This window comes from Cyprinodon tularosa, unplaced genomic scaffold (assembly GCF_016077235.1).
Source record: "Cyprinodon tularosa strain WSP-4 unplaced genomic scaffold, ASM1607723v1 ctg538, whole genome shotgun sequence".
NCBI lineage: Eukaryota > Metazoa > Chordata > Actinopteri > Cyprinodontiformes > Cyprinodontidae > Cyprinodon > Cyprinodon tularosa.
Window position 1 is genome coordinate 112,323 of NW_024039272.1, and position 21,784 is coordinate 134,106.

Genomic DNA, 21,784 nt, shown 5'->3' on the forward strand with positions numbered 1-21,784 from the left:
TTTGGAAATGTGAAAGACCACGCAAAAAAATTCGTAATTGCGCAAGAAGGCCTGAAGTGTGACAGTAGCTCAACCTTTCTTTGCATCCAACCTTGTAACATGTTGAAGCTTAGGTGCATTTGGTTCCTGTCAATATATTTGGTACCTTTGTTCCTGTTTATTCTGTTAATATAAAATGTTATGGATAAATAAGAACTTCTAATGGCTTATAATAAAAGCGTAATCATTTATCTTTGCTATCTGATCTTCATGTATTTCCTCTGTGTCATCAGATCCTTGCAGACGCTCAGAGGAGTGCTCCTTCATCCAGATCCCGGTGCCGCCTCAGCAGGCCAATATTGACCTGGCTATAGTTGTGGACAGTTCCAGGAACATGCAGGCGGATGAATACGCTGGTGCCAAGCAGCTGCTGGGTTCTGTGGTGGAGCAGCTGGTGGTAAGTCCTCAGCCCCGCAGACCCGGAAACCAGGCTCGCATTGCTGTGGTCCAGCAGAGCGGCACCAAGGAGGCCAGGGTGGAGTTCGACCTGCAGACCTACCAGGGTCAGGCTGGAATGAAGCAACACCTGATGGAGAAAATGCAGCAGCAGAGCGGTGCCTCGATTTTGGGACAAACACTTGACTACACCATAAAGGAGGTGCTGCAGAAGGGTGCCCTGCCACGTAGAAGAAGGGCTCTAATGGCCGTCGTCGCCTCCCGAACAGAGAACAGAGACCGAGACTGGCTGCGGTACATCTCCCTGAAGTCCAAGTGTGAGGGCGTGGCCATGTTTGTGGTGGCAGTCGGTGATCGGTACAACCAGACCCAAGTGAGGGAGATGGCTGGTCTACCTACCCGTCAGCACCTCGTCCGAATCAGCCGGCTTGAGACCCAGGAGCAGGGCTACGTTCAGCGCTTCTTCAGAGTCTTCCTTTCTGTCCTCAGCAGTAAGAGAAACTTCAGCAGGATTTTTCTTCTTAGCATTTAAAATCAGTTACATTCAGTTTTTATTTTGTTCAGCGTATTCAGTTGGTGATGCGGCGCCCTAGCGCCCTCTACTGGTCAGCCGCCACTGTCTGAATTGCTGCGTATTCCGACTGAAATAGACTCGGGCTCTATCTCAGTCGGAGCTACGCTGCCCCCTACAGGAAATCATCCCCATTGACTTTCAATGAGCGCTAAACGCCACGACGTCGTCCGACACGATTTTCTGTCGGATCTAATGCGAAATCGTGTTCTGGCTTTAAAAGTTAAACCAGCTGATTTCATCGATTCATTGACTCCGTTGAATTTAAACGTGTTTCTTTCTTTGTCTGTTTCAGAGAACCTGAACACGTATCCTCCTCCTTCAATAAAAACAGAGTGCAGCCGGCTGAGAGAGCCTGAGGACTTCCTACTGATGTAAGGATATCAACTTCAATAACAATCCAATTTAGGTCCATAGTTTCTTTTTAAAGGTACATTTGTCTATCAGCTTAAAGTTTCAGAAATCAAGTTCACTTCACTAGTGTTGCACCCTGAGCATTTTTTATTGCGATATATAACATTTGTTCACAGGATTATTGATTTTTTTAAGGCGACCATTATTTTTTTGGTCAATTCTGTTGTTTAGATCATCGCATCTAGTTGCTATTGTTTAGGCACATCTGATCAAGGCACTACGTCAATGTTAGTGGCGGGAGTTGCAAGGAAGAAGAAGAAGAAGGCTAGAGTGTGATGGTTTTATCTGCGTGTCCATGCTGATAGACACTCGGAGAGAACAATCAGGAAGAAAGAAAAAACGTACAGAGTGGGTCAAATATAGTTGACAAAAGCGAAGACGGAGTCCGTTCTCTTTCGGGTTGATTGTTTTCTCACCTCGGAGCAAACAGAGTGTTGGATTCAGAAAATGTAGGTTTGCAAATAAATAGAAATTGAGTCTACACAGGAAAGAGAATCAAGCAGCTTCTGCAGGAGCGGAAGGAAAAGCCCAACCCAACTTCAAGCTTTCCTTCTCCGAATCTCCTCCTGCAGCCGTCTTTTATTAACAGAAAATGACGCATGGTTACAGAGTATTGTTCTGACAGAACAACTGATCAGTTAGTGAAGACAGAATGCTCCATCAGAATGACGAGGCAGGATGGTCTCCTGACTGGATCATGAGACAGGAGTGGAGCATCCCCTTGCACAAATGTTTCATAAGCACACATTAATTTTATAATCATCATTGAATAAACCTAACACAGAGACCAGAACAAGAGTGACGCCATTGCTTCTCTATTACCCACTCTGATAGCCTTGAATGCTAATAGCAGCCCCCTTCCTGTCTTTGCCTAGGGCCCCAAATTTCCTAAATCTTCTATAAATGCTTCAGTGCAGCGTGTTATGGAAGACCATTTGGTCCAATAATTTATGATTTGTAACACATAGAAAACATGTCAATGACACATATTTTGCACGTTGTTAATGTGTTGTTTTAGCCCTTTATTCTGTCACACTTAGTTAAAGCGTTAAAAACGCGTCTACGTGTCAAGTACGCGTTGATTTTGTCATGTTGGGGTCTAAGCGTCTAACCCACATGCAGAAACACTCAGCAGACAGGGAAAAAGTTAAATGGTTTATTTACAATGTTTTCAGATAAATGTGAACAGGGTCTTGGCTCGGCAGAATGATCACGGGAGGGAAGCAACTAGAGGAGGACAGATCGGTTAGAGTGGAACCAGGAAACTTGCAGTTTAATGGCGGCTTGGATTAATACCTGCTCAGAGGGTATTCTGATCAGCAGGGGGGGAACCTTGTGGGTCCAGAGGCTGGTCGGCAGGCTGAGGGCAGAGGCAGAGACGGAGGCTGAGGGCAGACAGGCAGGTTCCAGGCAGCGATTGTTTTCTCCAGGATTAGACTGATATCCAGATAAGTCAGGATCTGAGAGGCAGAAGAACACAGGGTCAGACTAGTTCACAAAAATCTGAGAAACAGATAAGAGAAGCTGGCTCAGGTTTGCTGGTTCCATTACTGGCAAACACTCTGGCAGGGAAGTGTCAGCCTCCTCCTCCTTAAGAAAGCCTCCAGATGAGCAGATGGAAAACAGGTGTGCAGAAGTCAGCTCACGCCCTCAGGAGGAAGATCTCAGGTGCCCTCTGGTGGAGAAAGTTAGACAAGCCTCCAGATCCCAACAGATTTCATCTGAATATCAGCCCATCAGCCATTTGTTCAATTTGAGCTGGTGCTTGTCGCTTATTTCCAATTGGCTCCTGAGTAGTAGAGTATGGCAGGCTGTTTTGACATTTATTAGCTTGACTGAATATGTAATCCAGATGTCTCAAATGCTTTTCTTCCTACTCAAAATGAACTTGTCAGATATCTGAAATGTTATTTTTACTAGTAAACATGAAATCACGTTTCTCATTCATGTTTATTGGGCTTTTACTTCCAGATATCTAAAATAACATTATTCTTATTTAAAATAAACATTCTTCCTATGTAAATTCTGACCAGAATGAGCTCAAATTTAAGATCGCTATAAAAGAATTACTGCTAGTCATAATGAAATGAATTAATATAGCATTACAGATATCCAGAAAAATATATTTCTGCTAGTAGTCATGTCTTTACAGAAATCTACTACTTATTGTATTGTATACTGTGAATACTTCCTGCTTCTTGATCCAATCGAGCGAGGATTTTCAGCACGTTTGGTATTTTACGTTGGTAAAATTGCTGCAACCTGTAAACATGGAAGCCAGAGGGAAAAGTGGACCAAAAACAGTCTAAATAAAAACAGTCAGGAAGTCTCCAAACCCTTTAGATTCTGTAGGGTTTCTGTAGATCTGCCTTTTTCACTGCAGTTCGCTAGCGTTCTCCTTCAGTGCTGTTTCTGTGTGCTGCAGGGAGGACTTTTCATCTGGACAGGAGCTGCTTGCTGATGATGCTCAGGCAGGACCTCCGATTCCATACCAAGGTACAGAGCACGCTCAGGAACACCTTTAACTGAAACCATTTATTCCCCAGATGATAAAGCATTGCCTGTGAAAAAGTTTCATAGTTTTCTTTCTCCTCATGATTCAGTCCTCTGGCCCGCTGTGGTAGGTGGGGGGGTCTTTATGACTCTTATTTGAAGGCCTTTTGTTTTTATTGATCTCACGTCGGATAAATTCACACTCTGTATTTAACCCCTCCCCTTGGGGATGCAGTGTGGGGTTAAGGGTCTGGCTCAGGGACCCAGAGTGCAGGCTGTGGGGATGGAACTGGTTGCTGTCTGGGGGTGAGCATCGGCACGGGTGTCACGATATGTGTCACAATACTTGGGTCAAAATACCATATTATCACAATATTGCAATATTTTCCCGAGCTATAAAAATTAAATGTAAAGATAAAAAAATAAGTGCTGTATGTTCATCAGAAGATATGAATCATTCAGTTAATTTGGTAGCCATGTTGTTTGGGGTTTGACTCAGTGCATGTCAGTCAATTCACAAGAACACGAGTATGGACATTAGCAGACGGGCTTATGTTAGCCCCTTATGCCGGGGCCCCTTCTGCAGCAGACGGACTAACATTGGCCCCGACTGCTGCAGACGGACTAACATTGGCCCCGACTGCTGCAGACGGACTAACATTGGCCCCGACTGCTGCAGACGGACTAACATTGGCCCCGACTGCTGCAGACGGACTAACATTGGCCCCGACTGCTGCAGACGGACTAACATTGGCCCCGACTGCTGCAGACGGACTAACATTGGCCCCGACTGCTGCAGACGGACTAACATTGGCCCCGACTGCTGCAGACGGACTAACATTGGCCCCGACTGCTGCAGACGGACTAACATTGGCCCCGACTGCTGCAGACGGACTAACATTGGCCCCGACTGCTGCAGACGGACTAACATTGGCCCCGACTGCTGCAGACGGACTAACATTGGCCCCGACTGCTGCAGACGGACTAACATTGGCCCCGACTGCTGCAGACGGACTAACATTGGCCCCGACTGCTGCAGACGGACTAACATTGGCCCCGACTGCTGCAGACGGACTAACATTGGCCCCGACTGCTGCAGACGGACTAACATTGGCCCCGACTGCTGCAGACGGACTAACATTGGCCCCGACTGCTGCAGACGGGCTAACATTGGCCCCGACTGCTGCAGACGGACTAACATTGGCCCCGACTGCTGCAGACGGACTAACATTGGCCCCGACTGCTGCAGACGGACTAACATTGGCCCCGACTGCTGCAGACGGACTAACATTGGCCCCGACTGCTGCAGACGGACTAACATTGGCCCCGACTGCTGCAGACGGACTAACATTGGCCCCGACTGCTGCAGACGGACTAACATTGGCCCCGACTGCTGCAGACGGACTAACATTGGCCCCGACTGCTGCAAACGGACTAACATTGGCCCCGACTGCTGCAAACGGACTAACATTGGCCCCGACTGCTGCAGACGGACTAACATTGGCCCCGACTGCTGCAGACGGACTAACATTGGCCCCGACTGCTGCAGACGGACTAACATTGGCCCCGACTGCTGCAGACGGGCTAACATTGGCCCCGACTGCTGCAGACGGACTAACATTGGCCCCGACTGCTGCAGACGGGCTAACCTTAGGCCCAACTGCTGCAGACGGACTAACCTTAGGCCCAACTGCTGCAGACGGACTAACCTTAGCCCCGACTGCTGCAGCCCTATTAATAACAGGAGTTGAAATGCAGCTCCAGACTAGTTGAGCGTGTGGTGATGTTACAACTAATCTTCTGTTCCAATTGACCCAGATTTATTCTGCGTGCTCCCGTTCTCCCAGAGTTCAGACTTTCCTGTGTTCTTCTCTAGAACAGACTCGGTGAGAACATGGGGTCCATACTCACATTCTCGTGAATTGAGAAATGGCAAACGATACCTGAGTTGCAACGATGAGGTAAACTTTGACCTTTCAACATGGTGGAAAGCAGAGAAACGATTCTTTGGCTGTCTCCAAATGTCCGCCCTAAAACCTTAAACCCCTCCATCACAATATAGAGCAGGGACTTTATAGGGAACTTAGTTAACTGACCGTTCAGACAGATGATCACTATTTTCCGCTCCCTCTTGGTCACATAACCCCGCCTCCCCGCATGGCATCTACGCCATCTTTGTATGCGTCGCCGCTGTTGTCACAACAAATCCCATAATGCTTTGCAAAGACAGACCTCCTCGCAAAGCATTCCGGGATAAATCTGCTCATCTAGTGACCATTGTCACTACCCGATCCGTCCCGGAAGCACAATCCATCCTGCACATGTGCAAACACAATAATAAAACTAGGTAATACCGGTACGGAAAATACTTATTTATATACTTAAAACATTAAAGAACGTTAAACTACATTCTATAGAAAATATTGAAGACGTTTTACATTCTCTCCAATCTTTTGCGTGACATCATCATCGGACATGCTCAGAGCAGTCAGAGTAACGTTCCAAAGGATGTTTAAGTGTTTTGCTTTTTTTCGTGTTTAGAATGTGCAATATTTATGCAAATACAAAAATATTTAAAAGGAAACCCCCCGCCGGAAAAAGAAAAAGGAATAAAAAGTAAGAAAAACGAAGTAATGCGTAACTGGAAGTTATTCTGTTCGCGCATGCGCAGGATTGATCGGTTAGCGACACCCATGGATAACCACTACTTTTCAAGGTGCATTGTGGGAAATTTTGAGTCCACTATTAGACGTTTGGACGTTTGGACCTTGCCGATCAGAGCCGAGGCGATTTTAACGTGGGTCTCTTGCCGAGTCGTTTGACCTGGGACAGTGAGCCATTCCCACTGCCACTAAAAGCCCTTTGTTCCTGGGTTTAAAGGTTGTTGTTTTTTTCCCACTGTGTGCTGTCAGGCTTATACCCCGTTCTCAGAGCTGACTGATGTCCCCACCCGGATCCCTCTGATGCATTTCCCTCTATGTCCCCCCCAGATGTCTGTCTCCAGAACAAGAAAAGCGGCAGCTGCAAGACCTTCACCTTCATGTGGTTCTATGACAGCAAGAACGCTCGATGCACCCGCTTCCTCTACAGCGGCTGTGGAGGCAACCAGAACCGCTTCAAGACCAGGGAGGAGTGTGAGGACACGTGTCTCAGGAAGACGTTAGCTGGAGACGTTTAATGCTGTTTGAGAAGCCAAGTATTATTGAGTCCACAGAGCTGGACCACAACCACAGAATCCCAGATTTCAGCAGGACTTTCTCTACTTTTACTGCAGCTACAAAAATGTCCTGTATTTCCAAGGAAGTTGTTGATTTTTCTTATGCTAACTACCCCAATGTTTGATCTCTCATCATCCAAACCAACATTAGTTTCCATAAAATGATTTCAGCAAAATATTTTCTTATGAATTGTTGAGATGGGATGAACAGAGCCTTTGTGTCGATGTGCAAGATTCAGATTATGTTGATCAGAATTCAGTTTTAAATGATTTTGTCCAAATGACTGCATGAATTTGTTTCTACTGTATCTGGAGCAAAGAGGCGCCTAAAGCCGGGCCTAAACTGGGGGATTTTGTCAATCATTGCACGCAGCTACAGCTCACACTGTACGACGAAACGGCCGGGTTTAAAAGTTCACAGCTGAGGATGTTTGTTCTCTGTGCGACTCGACGCTCTGATACGATCTACCTGCTCACACAAAAACCATACGCTTGACTAGGCGCTGAGAGATGGCGCCGGTTGGACTGCTGCACATGTACAGTGGTGATATTCTTGGAAATCAGCTCGTAGCTCTGCTTCAACACTAGGATTTGATCACCAACATCTCACGAGGACCCACTGAAATTCAAACATTTTCTCCCGACCTGATGGGGAGGTGGTCGTTAGAGGCTGATCGCCCCTCGTTACCCCCTGGTCACCACATCACGCACAATAAGGCTGAAAGTCGGCCCCATCGAAAGATTCTCGCACGACTGGAAAATCGACCTGAAAAGGGAAAAGAATCATACAGCGTACGCACGGCTAAAAAGAATTCACCCTTACTGATCTTTCCCACATCGGGTCTAATGTGACACTTCATCCAACAGACCAGCGACCAGCAGTTCACAGTTTAAGCCAAAAAACAAGAATTTGTTGTTCCCTTTTTTATCAATAAAATCTAAGAAATGTGAAATGTTTTTATTTTTGTCTTGATCCATTTTAACATCCTTGAATAAAATTGTGTTTTAACCAAAGTTTTTTAGACTCAGCTGGAGAAGAAACCACTGCATTGTTGGAGGCATCCAGGAAAGGAGCGGCCCCCATGTTACTGAGCCCACTGGATTATTACCGATAAAACATGTAGTCTAGAAGAGACCTGATTTCTTTTAAGTCTTGTTATACGGTGCATTTTTCTGAAATATTTCCAATGCTAAGAAAGAAAGGTGTCAAGTTCAAGGGGGAATTTACCATTAAGCAATACCAGGCAGTTTCCTAGGGCCCCAAGTTCCTGGGGGGGGGGGGGGGGGGGGTTTAAACAGACGGAAATATTCCTTATATGTGCACAGTAATTATGTATTTGATAAAAATCATTTGGCTAAAATGAGAAATTAAACTTTTAAAATTAAATCTTAATCAGAAAAATATTTTGAGAGTAAATTCGCCTTTTCAAACTTTCTTTTTTCAATTTATTCTTTTTCACATTGAGTTTTATGAATTGCTTTCTTTTTAAGTAAATGTTTGCAGAAACATTTCTACCGGTCTACATGGATGTTACCCTGGAAAAAGTATAACCTTGCTCGAAAAAAAAAAAAAAAAAAAATGATGTCCAGATATCACATCTAAAATATTTGATTTCACAGAATCTGAATTTTACGGAAGAGGATTAGGGCCACTGAAAAGAAAAAAAAGTTAACTGATTTTTAAATTTTGTTTAAGTTTAAAATGGGAAAAAAGTCCGAATTCGGACTTTTTTCTCAGAATTCTGAGATTAAAGTCAGAATTCTGAGATTGGCCCTAATCCTCTTCCGTAGAATTTAATCACTTTTTATGACCTGATTATTTTATGTTGATGTGAAAAATATTTCTGCATTTGACCAAACTTTAAATTTTTATTCCAAAAATATTTTCTGAACATTTCAGTTGATGAACCAAACTAATTTACTTACTTTTATCTAAATTACCATGAATTAATGTTTGTATAGACACCAGTTGATTCATTTAAATATAACCAAATTATCATTTTCATATTTCATTTGACTTTACTACCCATCTTATAAATTCTATAAAAATAAAAAATACCTGGCCAAAGGATTACTTTAAATGTATTTATTAATTGCTAATATAGACTTAAATAGTGTAAATCCAGGTGGTGTAACTTGGCGTTAACGAACCTCGGTAAGCGGTAGCAGTTAGCATCCGTCGCTATCACGCTCGCCACTACAGCTCTACTGCTCTTTCTAACATGGAGGCTCCGGCTGCCAGTGACAGCGGGTTTCCAGCATTTAACTCTAAACTCCACACTGAACCTTCAAGCAAAGATTGTTTAGCTCTGGATGGAGCGCGGTTGAACGAGCGAAGGCTTTTAGCTAGCTAACGTTATCGGTAAATGAATAAACCTTCTCAGATGTCAGCTAGCTAATATTAACTAGTTAACTAGCCAAATATAACATTGATTATATGCAACTGCTTTGCTACTTATTTATTTATGGGCGAAATCCACGCAGGATGTAGAGACGATGAAAATGGCGCTCTCTCTATCACGGTCTGAGACTTGATCATGTGCGCTGACTGCAGCGTGCAAAGCGCGACTCACATGTGACTCAAACTAAAAATTACCTGCAAGCCATAAATAGATATTTATAAGGAGGAGGATTAGGTTAACTGATATTTAAATTTTTTGGACTTTAGTTTAATAGGACAAAACAATTTGACTTGCAGACTTCTGATTGCACTTTTAATGGAGTAAAAAGCTGAAGTTGATCCTCTAACTTCTGAAAAAAAAATTTAAACAGCAGGATTTAAACTTCTACTGGAGTAATAAACATTACTACTTTTGACACCTCTGTTCATTTATGTTATAGAGAGAAATTCACTGCAAAAAATGGAACTCTAAATGAGTCATTTTTGCTTAAATTAAGTGCAATTTTTTCTTGAATTGAGGTAATTGAGATACTTTGCCAATGGAACGAGACAATTTACATTTAAAATAAGAAAAAAAAGCTTTGTCTTCTTTCAAGTGCATATTATCTAATTATCTTGTTTTAGAGTAACAATACTAATTCAATTGGCAAATCATCTTATTTATCTACTCAAATTAAGGGCAAATACACTCAATTTAAGATTTTTTTTACTTAATTCTAGATGGCTTTTCAGTGTTGCTACTTTGATGCTCATTAAACTATAAGATTGTTGATTGCTTAGAGCTCAATCCAATCAATCCATGATGATGAATTAACCACTTTGCCTTTTCAATTCAACTAAAACTTTATTTATAAAGCACATTTAAAACAACCGGGGTTGCCCAAAGTCCTGTACAGATATCACAGTTGCAGGAAATAAGGTAAAAACGTAAAAGCTAAAATACATAAACACAATGCAATAAAATAGAGTAAAATAAGTTCAAATTTAAATAAAAATCTAAATACATTTTTTCCCAACATCTCATGACCTCATAAAAAAGAAAGCAACGAACTACTGATTAATAATTAAGACAACATTTCTATATTATGAAAAAGATTTGTTCAAAATGTAAAATACCGCCCTCATGTGGCGGTAACTAGTCACTACACCAGAGGGGTAAAACGGCGACTGAATAAAGAAACTCCTTAAAAATTAAAATAATAATAATAATGATAATAAAAGGAACCAAACTGGAAATTCTAGCAAAGCACCGTTATTTTTTTTTATCGGTTTAGTCAAAAGAACAGATGATACTTCGATACCAGGGCGTAAATAGAAACTACAACAACGCGCGACAGTTGGCGTCAGTTTTCGTCATCTTACGGTAGCGTCAACTGTTTTCGGGGACGTAAACATGCGTTTGGTCCAGTAGAAGCATCAGAGGTAATAATGTGGAGTTTTTTCATAGTTTTGCAGTAACTGAAGAAGTTATCACGTCTTTCATGTTTGTTTTTATTTATTCTCTAAAGTGAAGCGGTGTCTTTGATCAGTGATTGAGGCCAGAATCCAACCGAACTCCACTGGTCGGAACCAGAACCGGAACCAGAACTGGTGGAGCCACTGGTTGGTTTCAGTATTAGAAAAATTCATTTTTAAAACATCAGATCTGCATCAGTTTCTAAATGTATAATTTAAACAGATTATATCGACCCTGGATTCTGCTGAGAGGATCAAGCTTCTGCCTGAAGTTCAAAGAAATTTAAGAAAACTTCAAAACATAGAAATGCATTTGTTCTTAAATTGAATTTAGGAAAGGTAGACACTTTGAAAAAAATATATAATTTATTTTAAGAGTAAAACTCTTCCTCCTATTGGCAGATCGTCTTATTTACCTGCTTAGATTAAAAGTAAATAGACTTAATAAAATTAATAAAACACTAAAGTCAATCAATCATCTAATGTAAGAAACTTTGACTTATTTCTAGATGGTTTTTGCAGTGCAGAGGAAGCTGTTTCTGATTAGTTTGGAGCCATTTTAGTGTGTAAATAAGGTGCTGAAGGTGCAGTGAACAGAAGCAGACACACCTGGACTCCACCCACCCTCAGCACCATCACCTGTCTGCAGCGTAAAGCCTGGTTTATGCTCAGAAAGCAGCTCGTCTGCGTGTGTTTTCACCTCCATCCACCAAATCAGACCAACATGAGTTCTTATTGCACGTCCTAAAGGGAAATGTCGTATTTGGAAGGTTGAAGATTATCTCTGTTTCTATGATGTTTGTATAGATCTTTCTGATGATGCATGTTTATTATTTACATTTTAACATTAATGGTTTAATAACCTGAATCCATAGATCTATATAAAACCTGCTTTTGACCAGAATCGGGTCAGAAAAACTGACGGTAACGTCTGTGTCTGTGGATCCGTTGCAGATGGAGAATTACAGCAGAGCTCAGGTGGTGGAGCAGCTGTCCGTCTGTCCCTTCACCAACCTGTCCGCCGACACCCCCGAGGTCCGGGTCAAAGACGGCAGCAAGATCCGGAACCTGCTGCGCTTCGCCCTGAGCCGCATGGAGGCCAACGCCAGGAGAGCCGAGGAAGAGGAGGAGGAAGGAAGCCGGGGAGGTCCGGAGGAGGCGGCGGGCCGGCCGCTCTGCAGACAGATCGTCTTCAGCGCCAGCGGGAAGGCCGTCTCCAAAGCCATCACCTGTGCTGAGATCATGAAGCGGCGCCTGAAAAACCTCCACCAGCTCACGAAGCTCACCTACAGCAAAGTTCTGGAGGTCTGGGAGCCTCTGGAGGCCGCCGCCGGCCTCGACAGCCTCACCGTCAACCGGAACCTCCCCGCCATCTGGATCCTCCTCTCCAAGGAGCCGCTGGACTCCGCCCAGCCCGGGTACCAGGCGCCCGGCCGCTACGACGCCCTGTGGGCTCAGGCTGTGGGCAAGGAGGAGGGCGGGGGGGCAACGGGGCAGCGAGCGGGTCAGAGGAGGAAGAGAGGAGGAGGTGGAGGCAGAGGGAAGGGATCGGGGCGTCCCGTCGGCCGCTCCAGGGAGCCTGGAAAAGGACAAACGTAGACGATCCTGGAGCAACAGGACATGAAATGACTCCTTCAGATGTTTGATTCCACTTCCTGTTTAGTTGAACTTTTTCTCAGCAGAATGAAAACAAATAAAACCAGTTTAGTTTACTTCATCTTCCTGGTTCTTTATGGAAAAAGTTTTTACACCCATTTCTCCAAGTTCTCCTTGTTTCTGGTACAACTTTTCCTTCCACTCCAAAAAAGTTCAAAATCCTCTGGACTTTGTTTCCCAGTTTAAAGACGTTTCTCTTCCATCCAGGAAGATTTTTCAATTCAAAATGTCAGAAATAGCTTTTAGTTCCAGGTTTTATCCAGCAGCCCAACAAAGCCTGGTTTTAGTTTAGAAAACATGCAAATAGAAACGGATGAACGGGTCCCCCCCTTTGGAATGGGGGTCGTTTGGCTTCTTTGTTAGCCTGCAATGCTCCATACCTGTCTATGTCTCTGAAAGGGGGGTCGTTAGAGGGAATAGTTGGCCTGGATGAACAGGTGAGGTCTTCTGTTCTCCTGTAAAGGGGTTGGAGCTGCGATGATAGCGGGAAGGAATCACCTCTATCGCTGCTTTGGAGGTTTTTGAAAGCTGGAATCTGGTTGATTTTCTTTCCTAACATAGATGGCTTCCTTCACTCCCCTCTCAAACCACCTGTCTTCTTTGTCCAAAATGTGAACATTCTGGTCCTCTAATGCCCCCCCCACCCAAATAATCAACCCACACACAAACAAATGCCACTACAAAACACCTTGCTTTTATTTAAGAACCATCTCATCTTTTAAAACGACACTTTATCTGAATGAAATTCAACACATTAACATTTTAAAACATTTCCGCCCATTGTAATTATTTTATCGGGGACTTTGTATGGCAAATACGCCCTTTTTTCATTTTTCTAATGATAAGAACAACCCCAAACTCGCTTTTCAACTGTTTTCTACGGGGGCCCTGAAGTGCAAACTGCAACTACAAATCTAAAAGCGCAGCTACATTAAGGAAATCGCAGCTACATAAAGCAAATCGCAACTACATTAAGAAAAACAAAACTCCATAAAGCAAATCGAAACTACATTAAGGAAATCGCAACTACATAAAGCAAAGCGCAACTACATTAGGAAAAACAAAACTACATAAAGCAAAGCGCAACTACATTAAGGAAATCGCAACTACATAAAGCAAAGCGCAACTACATTAAGGAAATCGCAACTACATAAAGCAAAGCGCAACTACATTAAGAAAAACAAAACTACATAAAGCAAAGCGCAACTACATTAAGGAAAACAAAACTACATAAAGCAAAGCGCAACTACATTAAGGAAATCGCAACTACATAAAGCAAAGCGCAACTACATTAAGGAAATCGCAACTACATAAAGCAAAGCGCAACTACATTAAGAAAAACAAAACTACATAAAGCAAAGCGCAACTACATTAAGGAAATCGCAACTCCATAAAGCAAATCGCAACTACATTAAGGAAATCGCAACTACATAAACCAAAGCGCAACTACATTAAGGAAATCGCAACTCCATAAAGCAAAGCGCAACTACATTAAGGAAAACAAAACTACATAAAGCAAAGCGCAACTACATTAAGGAAAACAAAACTACATAAAGCAAAGCGCAACTACATTAAGGAAAACAAAACTACATAAAGCAAAGCGCAACTACATTAAGGAAATCGCAACTACATAAAGCAAAGCGCAACTACATTAAGGAAAACAAAACTACATAAAGCAAAGCGCAACTACATTAAGGAAATCGCAACTACATAAAGCAAAGCGCAACTACATTAAGGAAATCGCAACTACATAAAGCAAAGCGCAACTACATTAAGAAAAACAAAACTACATAAAGCAAAGCGCAACTACATTAAGGAAAACAAAACTACATAAAGCAAAGCGCAACTACATTAAGGAAATCGCAACTCCATAAAGCAAATCGCAACTACATTAAGGAAATCGCAACTACATAAAGCAAAGCGCAACTACATTAAGGAAATCGCAACTCCATAAAGCAAAGCGCAACTACATTAAGAAAAACAAAACTACATAAAGCAAAGCGCAACTACATTAAGAAAAACAAAACTACATTAACCTACCGGAAAAGGTAGGTACCAGTGGGAAACATGAGACATCGCTGATTGGACGACGGCGCCGTTTGACCCTTGAACCGGAGGTCATTCTGCCTGCTGCGGCTTTTGAAAACATGGATATTGTCGGCGCCCCAAACATAGCTGCCGTTATCCAGGAATATTTTGAATCAGGACATACGTACGAGGTGATACTGGATATGCTCAAGACCAATCACCAAATTTCAGTTAGTTTGCGTACACTGAAGACACACTTAAAAGAAGCTGGACTGTTCAGACGACGCAACTTCCGGTTCAAGGGTCAAACGGCGCCGTCGTCCAATCAGCGATGTCTCATGTTTCCCACTGGTACCTACCTTTTCCGGTAGGTTAATGTAATTGTGTTTTCCTTAATGTAATTGTGCTTTTAGATTTGTAGTTGCAGTTTGCACTTCAGGGCCACCGTAGTTTTCTCAAACAAACCTTACATCTGAAATTCTGAGTTTAATGTTTGGTCATACTTCCTCTTTTTCCTACCTACGCCAGAGCTCGTCTCCGCTGCCTTTTTCTTGACTAAAAATGTGTCCATTCTTTCTCTCACAGCAGTAGACAGCAAGCAGATGGCTTCTTTTCCGGTTTATTTTTTCCCTCGCACCGCGCCTCCCCTAAAGTGCTCTGGCGCCCCCTAGGGGAGGCGCGCCTCACACTTCGTCTTGTCCATCAGGTCCATGAGGACTCTCTCTCTCCTCATTGTTGTCACTACCCGATCCGTCATGTGTCATCTCTTCATTTGCACATCCAGCTCGCCCTTATCTTTTTTTTTTTTTAAAAGACCTAAATGACGTTTTTCATTCCCCAAAAATAGAAAACCTGCTAAACTATAATGTGTTAAAGGTTAATAATGTGTTTCCTGAGTAAATAGATGGTTTTGTTTTATCCCTCTTTTCCTAATCTAAACTGGAAATAGGATGCTACGCTACTTCCAGGAGCTAACATTTTCAATTCAATTCAGTTTATTTATATAGCGCTAAATTCACAACACATGTCATCTCAAGGCACTTTACAGTTCAACCAGATCATCCAGTCAGATTGATTCAAAGTTTTCTATCTAAGGAAAACCAGCTGATTGCATTGACTCATTGACTCTTCAGCAATCCCTCACACTAAGCATGCTTGTAGCGACAGTGGAGAGGAAAAACTCCCTTTGAACAGGAAGAAACCTCCAGCAGAACCAGGCTCAGTGTGAGCGGCCATCTGCTGAGGCCCACTGGGGTTCAAGGAGACAGAAGCAGACATAGAAAAAGAAACATAGATACAAAAGGCAACTGTCAACCAGCTCCACAGGCGGCCCCGTCCAGGAAACACACAGCCAGGCAGACGAGCTCCGAGCCAGCTCCCATGTCAGAGGATGAAGAGAGCACATCCAGTTAGTCACAGTCTGAGAAACAGGACTACACTGGAAAACAGGCCAAGAGAAAAAGCAGAGAGAGCAGAACGTTAGAGATTGAACTAACAGATTCTGCAGAGTGGGAGAATAGAGATAGAATGAAGCAGAATGATGAAAAAGGGGTCCCTATGTCCTCCAGCAGTCTAAGCCTATAGCAGCAGAACTATAGAGATAGCTCAGGATAACCTGAGCCACTCTAACTAGAAGCTTTATCAAAAAGGAAAGTTTTAAGCCTAGCCTTAAAAGTAGACAGGGTGTCTGCCTCACAGACTAAAACTGGTAGTTGGTTCCACAGGAGAGGAGCCTGATAACTAAAAGATCTGCCTCCCATTCTACTTTTAGAAATTCTAGGAACCACTAGTAAACCTGCAGATTGAGAGCGAAGTGCTCTGTTAGGAACATAAGGAACAATCAGATCTCTGATATCAGATGGAGCTTGGCCATTTAAGGCTTTATATGTGAGAAGGAGGATTTTAAATTCTATTCTGGATTTAACAGGAAGCCAATGAAGAGAAGCCAGGATAGGAGAGATGTGATCTCTCTTTTTCATTTTCATTATTTTCCGCTTTGGATTTAAACATAAATCTAGTCTTTTTCAGTTTTATGTTTTCCAATTCAGTTAACATTATAGTATATTGTGCGTAATCTAAAGAAAGAAACTAAGATGCAGAAAAACGTGGTTTGATCAGATTTTGCCAGACGGCTCTGATCGTGTCCCATGATGACGTCAGAAAAGCAGTTTATAGATGGAAATGTAAAAAGAATCAATAATGTATCAGAAAATTCATAAAACATGTTTTTACAGATGTGTATTAGCATTCTTTAGAGAGTTAAGGATAGAAATAAGAAATTTTAGTACCATAATTACGTTATGTACGGAAGAGGATTAGGGCCACTGAAAAAAAAAAAGTTAACTGATTTTTTAATTTTATTTCAGTTTAACATGGGGAAAAAAGTCAGAATTCTAACTTTTTTCTCAGAATTCTGACTTTTTTCCAATACTAAACTAAAATAAAATGTAAAAATCACTTAACTTTTTTTTTTTTTCCGCTGGCCCTAATCCTCTTCCGTATTTATGGACACCCAGATGTATATCTGTTCGCTGATGCACAGGACGGATGGTGCTTCCTGGACGGATCGTGCAGGGACTATTGTCAACCCAATGATTTACAAGGGGAGGGGGGGGCTCATGGTAAGAAAAATGCCCAAAGTTTGGAATACCCTGATGGAGGGGATGGAACATTGCTCCCGGACAAGAACACAACTTTTTTTTTTTTTTTTTTCCAAAGTAAAATGTCCAAAAAAGAATCGTATGAGGAATTTTAATCTGATTGCTTGTTTAGAAAAAATAACATTTGTTTGATATTCATAAAAAAAAAAAAAGTAGGCACAATGGAGTAACGCGTTAGTAACATGTTACTGGCATCACTTGGTGATAAACTCAATTTCTTCCTGTTTGGATTAACTGAGTGTGCAGCTGTTCAGAGGATCTCCATCTGAAGTTAAGTTATTTTCTCTGTGATATCTCTGTATCTAAGTAACTCTAACTGACTACTTTAAAACATAGCACCTTCTGCTGCACTTTTCTACTGAGCACTTGTCAGTTTCACACGGTTTTATTTCTGATAGCAAGGAGTAGCTAGCCTAGGCTAGCGCTAGCTTAGCATTGCTATGGCTTCTCTCTCTCCCTCCCTTGACTCTTTTCCAACTCTTCCTTCTTCCTCTCCTCTCTCCTGCTCTCTGTGTCAGATGTTCAGTTATTCCTCTGCCTCCTTTAGTGATAATGGGATGTGTAATAAGTGTAGTATTTTTGTAGCTTTGGAGGCGAGGGTGTCAGAGTTAGAATCCAGGCTTCAGGCTGTTGAAGTAGGCCCCCCACGTAGCTGTCCTCCAAAAGTGCCTGAGCAGCCAGGCGATTGGGTAACTGTACGCAGAAAGCGTAGTCGTGGATCTCTGCCCACTGGTCACCACCAACCCGTTCACGTTTCTAACCGGTTTTCCCCACTCAGTGACACACCCACTGAGAAGCCCACTCTGGTGATTGGCAGCTCCATAGTCAGAAACGTGGCATTAGAGACACCAGGGACCATAGTCAAATGTTTGCCGGGGGCCAGAACGGGCGACATCAAATCCTACCTGAAACTACTGGCTAAGGATAAGGTTAAATACAGTAAGATTGTTATTCACGCTGGTGGTAATGACACCCGGTTACGCCGATCGGAGGTCACTAAAATTAGTGTTGCTTCGGTGTGTAAGTTTGCCAAAAAAATGTCGGACTCCGTAATTTTCTCTGGTCCCCTCCCTGATCTGACCAGTGATGACATGTTTAGCCGCATGTCGTCATTCAACCGCTGGTTGTCTAGGTGGTGCCCTGAAAACAACGTGGGCTACATTAATAATTGGCAATCCTTTTGGGGAAAGCCTGGTCTGATTCGGAGAGACGGCATCCATCCCACTTTGGATGGTGCAGCTCTTCTTTCTAGGAATCTGGCCACATTTATTAGTCCTCCAAAACCCTGACCACCCAGGGTGCAGACCAGGAAGCAGAGTTGTAGTTTAACACACATCTCTGCAGCTTCTCTACTGTTACCCACTCTTTACTCCATCCAGACAGTGTCTTGCCCACGACCAAAATCTAATAAATTAGCAAAGATTCCCAAAGGAGTAAATCATGATAATCTAATTAAAATCAAAATAACTCAAATTGGGGAAAAAGTTAAAACAATTAAATGCGGTCTGTTTAACATAAGATCGCTTTCCTCTAAAAGTCTACTAGTTAATGACTTGATTTGTGATAATCACATTGACTTGTTTTGCCTTACAGAAACCTGGCTGCAGCAAGAGGATTATGTGAGCATAAATGAGGCAACTCCTTCAAGCTATTTAAATTTTCACATCCCCAGAAGTTCTGGGCGAGGAGGAGGAGTAGCAACAATCTTCCAGTCTGACTTACTGATTACTCCCAAAACAGTTAATACCTACAACTCTTTTGAACATTTAACCCTTAATTTCCCTGATCCAAATTTCAAGGCAAGAAAACCTCTTCTTTTTGTAACTTTGTATCGTCCACCAGGTCCTTACTCTGAATTTTTAGATGAGTTTTCAGAGTTCCTTTCTGATTTGGTATTAAATACTGACAGGGTCATCATAGTGGGAGATTTTAACATCCATGCTGACATTGAAGGCGATAGCTTAAGAGCAGCCTTTAATGCTATCTTAGACACTATTGGCTTTGTTCAAAATGTGAATAGTCCCACGCATTCTCATCTTCATACTTTGGATCTTGTGCTGACATACGGCATAGAATGTGAAGAAATAACAGTATTTCCTCACAACCCTGTCCTCTCTGACCACTTTCTAATAACCTTCAGGATTACTTTAACAGAGTTCTCCTCCCCCAAAAGAAGGTTCAGTTCAATTTTAGTAGATCTTTATCAGATAGTGCAGTTATAAATTTTAAAGAATCTGCTTCACTTTCTCTCTCCTCTGTGTCACTGAGCAGTGCTGCAGAGTGCAAAAGTTTAGCTTATTCCCCTTCACAGGTTGATGATTTTGTTGATGGGGTTGCTAGTTCTCTGCGTATTGCCTTAGACAACGCAGCTCCTTTGAAAATGAAAACCGTTAAAAATAGAAAGCTTGCTCCTTGGTTTAATGCAGAGCTGCGTACTTTGAAGCAAAATGCTAGGAAACTGGAGAGAAAATATCGCTCCACAGGCCTGCGAGAGTCCTTCCTAGTCTGGAAAAATGGTTTACTGCTGTATAAGAGGACCCTTTGTAAAGCAAGAGCAGCATACTTCTCCTCATTAATAGAGGAGAATAAGAATAATCCTAGATTTCTTTTTAATACAGTTGCCAAACTCACCCAGAGCCATAGCTCTGTTGAACCGTCCATTCCACCTGCTCTTAGCAGCAATGACTTTATGGGATTCTTTATAAATAAGATTGATCTTATTAAAAATAAGATCATAAGCACTCCTCTATCCGCGATTGTACCTGAGGTAGTCATGGAATCTGAACTGGGTTTAGACTGCTTTGATCCAGTTGAACTCTCTGAATTAGCAAAATTATTGTCTTCATCTAAGCCTTCAACTTGTATGTTAGATCCAGTTCCAACCAGGTTATTTAAGGAGGTATTCCCTTTGATCTCCTCCTCCATTTTAGATGTGATTAATCTATCTCTGTTACAGGGATATGTACCTAAAGCTTTTAAGGTTGCTGTAATTAAACCTCTGCTTAAGAAACCGTCTCTTGACCCAGATGACTTGGTCAATTATAGACCTATATCCAATCTTCCTTTCTTATCCAAAATTCTTGAGAAAGTAGTTGCCAAACAAGTTTGCGATCACTTCCACCATAATGAACTTTTTGAAGAGTTTCAGTCTGGCTTTAGAGCTCATCATAGCACTGAAACAGCTCTGGTGAAAGTCACTAATGATATTCTCATGGCCTCAGATAATGGACTTGTATCTGTGCTCGTCCTGTTGGATCTTAGTGCTGCATTTGATACAGTTGACCATAATATTCTTTTAGAAAGACTTGAATATTTTGTTGGAATTAAAGGAACAGCACTAGACTGGTTTAAATCTTATCTATCTGATCGAATTCAGTTTGTTCATGTTAATGATAGATCTTCAACACGCTCAAAGGTTACCTGTGGAGTACCACAGGGATCAGTGCTAGGACCAATTCTCTTTACTTTATACATGCTCCCAATTGGTAGAATTATTAGACAGCATGGGATTAATTTCCACTGTTATGCTGATGATACCCAGCTATATCTGTCTATAAATCCAGATGAAGCTAACCCATTACATAGATTACAGGCATGTCTTGAAGACATAAAAACCTGGATGACTCTTAACTTTCTGCTTCTGAATGCAGACAAAACAGAAGTTATAGTCTTTGGACCAGAGTCTCTGAAAAAGAAGCTGATTAGCCAGTCACTTCATTTGGATGGGATTAAACTGATTTCAGATAATAAAGTAAAAAATCTTGGTGTTGTTTTGATCAGGACCTGTCATTTAAATCCCACATCAAAGAGGTTTCTAGAATTTCCTTCTTTCATCTGAGGAACATTGCAAAAATTAGAAATATCCTGTCCAGGGGTGATGCTGAGAAACTAGTCCATGCATTTGTTACTTCAAGGCTGGACTATTGTAATTCTTTACTATCAGGAAGTCCACAAACTGTAGTTAAAAGCCTTCAGCTGATCCAAAATGCTGCAGCCAGAGTTCTAATGAAAATGAAAAAGAGAGATCATATCTCTCCTATCCTGGCTTCTCTTCATTGGCTTCCTGTTAAATCCAGAATAGAATTTAAAATCCTCCTTCTCACATATAAAGCCTTAAATGGCCAAGCTCCATCTTATATCAGAGATCTGATTGTTCCTTATGTTCCTAACAGAGCACTTCGCTCTCAATCTGCAGGTTTACTAGTGGTTCCTAGAATTTCTAAAAGTAGAATGGGAGGCAGATCTTTTAGTTATCAGGCTCCTCTCCTGTGGAACCAACTACCAGTTTTAGTCCGTGAGGCAGACACCCTGTCTACTTTTAAGGCTAGGCTTAAAACTTTCCTTTTTGATAAAGCTTATAGTTAGAGTGGCTCAGGTTATCCTGAGCTATCTCTATAGTTATGCTGCTATAGGCTTAGACTTTTGGAGGACATAGGGACCCCCATTTCATCATT

The 21,784-nt window shown here is 42.2% G+C and overlaps 2 protein-coding genes across 3 annotated transcripts in view; both read left to right on the plus strand.

Annotated features, from left to right (window-relative positions):
* LOC119796137 (collagen alpha-6(VI) chain-like) overlaps positions 1 to 8,083 on the plus strand; it is a 73,848-nt gene extending 65,765 nt beyond the window's left edge. The window contains exons 33-36 of the mRNA XM_038304553.1: positions 273 to 926; positions 1,302 to 1,380; positions 3,846 to 3,916; positions 6,904 to 8,083. Of these exons, the coding sequence (XP_038160481.1) occupies positions 273 to 926; positions 1,302 to 1,380; positions 3,846 to 3,916; positions 6,904 to 7,091 (992 nt within the window). The 3' untranslated portion in view covers positions 7,092 to 8,083. The remainder of the gene's footprint in view (positions 1 to 272; positions 927 to 1,301; positions 1,381 to 3,845; positions 3,917 to 6,903) is intronic.
* A 2,789-nt stretch (positions 8,084 to 10,872) lies between these two features.
* rpp25l (ribonuclease P/MRP 25 subunit-like) lies at positions 10,873 to 12,698 on the plus strand. Of its 2 annotated transcripts, XM_038304560.1 has the most exons (3): positions 10,873 to 10,953; positions 11,040 to 11,133; positions 11,941 to 12,698. In XM_038304560.1, exon 3 carries the CDS (start codon positions 11,941 to 11,943, stop codon positions 12,583 to 12,585), a length of 645 nt encoding a protein of 214 aa, XP_038160488.1. In that variant the 5' UTR covers positions 10,873 to 10,953; positions 11,040 to 11,133; the 3' UTR covers positions 12,586 to 12,698. The 2 variants fall into 2 exon arrangements, with proteins under 2 accessions (XP_038160488.1, XP_038160487.1); XM_038304559.1 differs by lacking the exon at positions 11,040 to 11,133 and having other exon boundaries at positions 10,880 to 10,953.
* Positions 12,699 to 21,784: the final 9,086 nt, after the last annotated feature.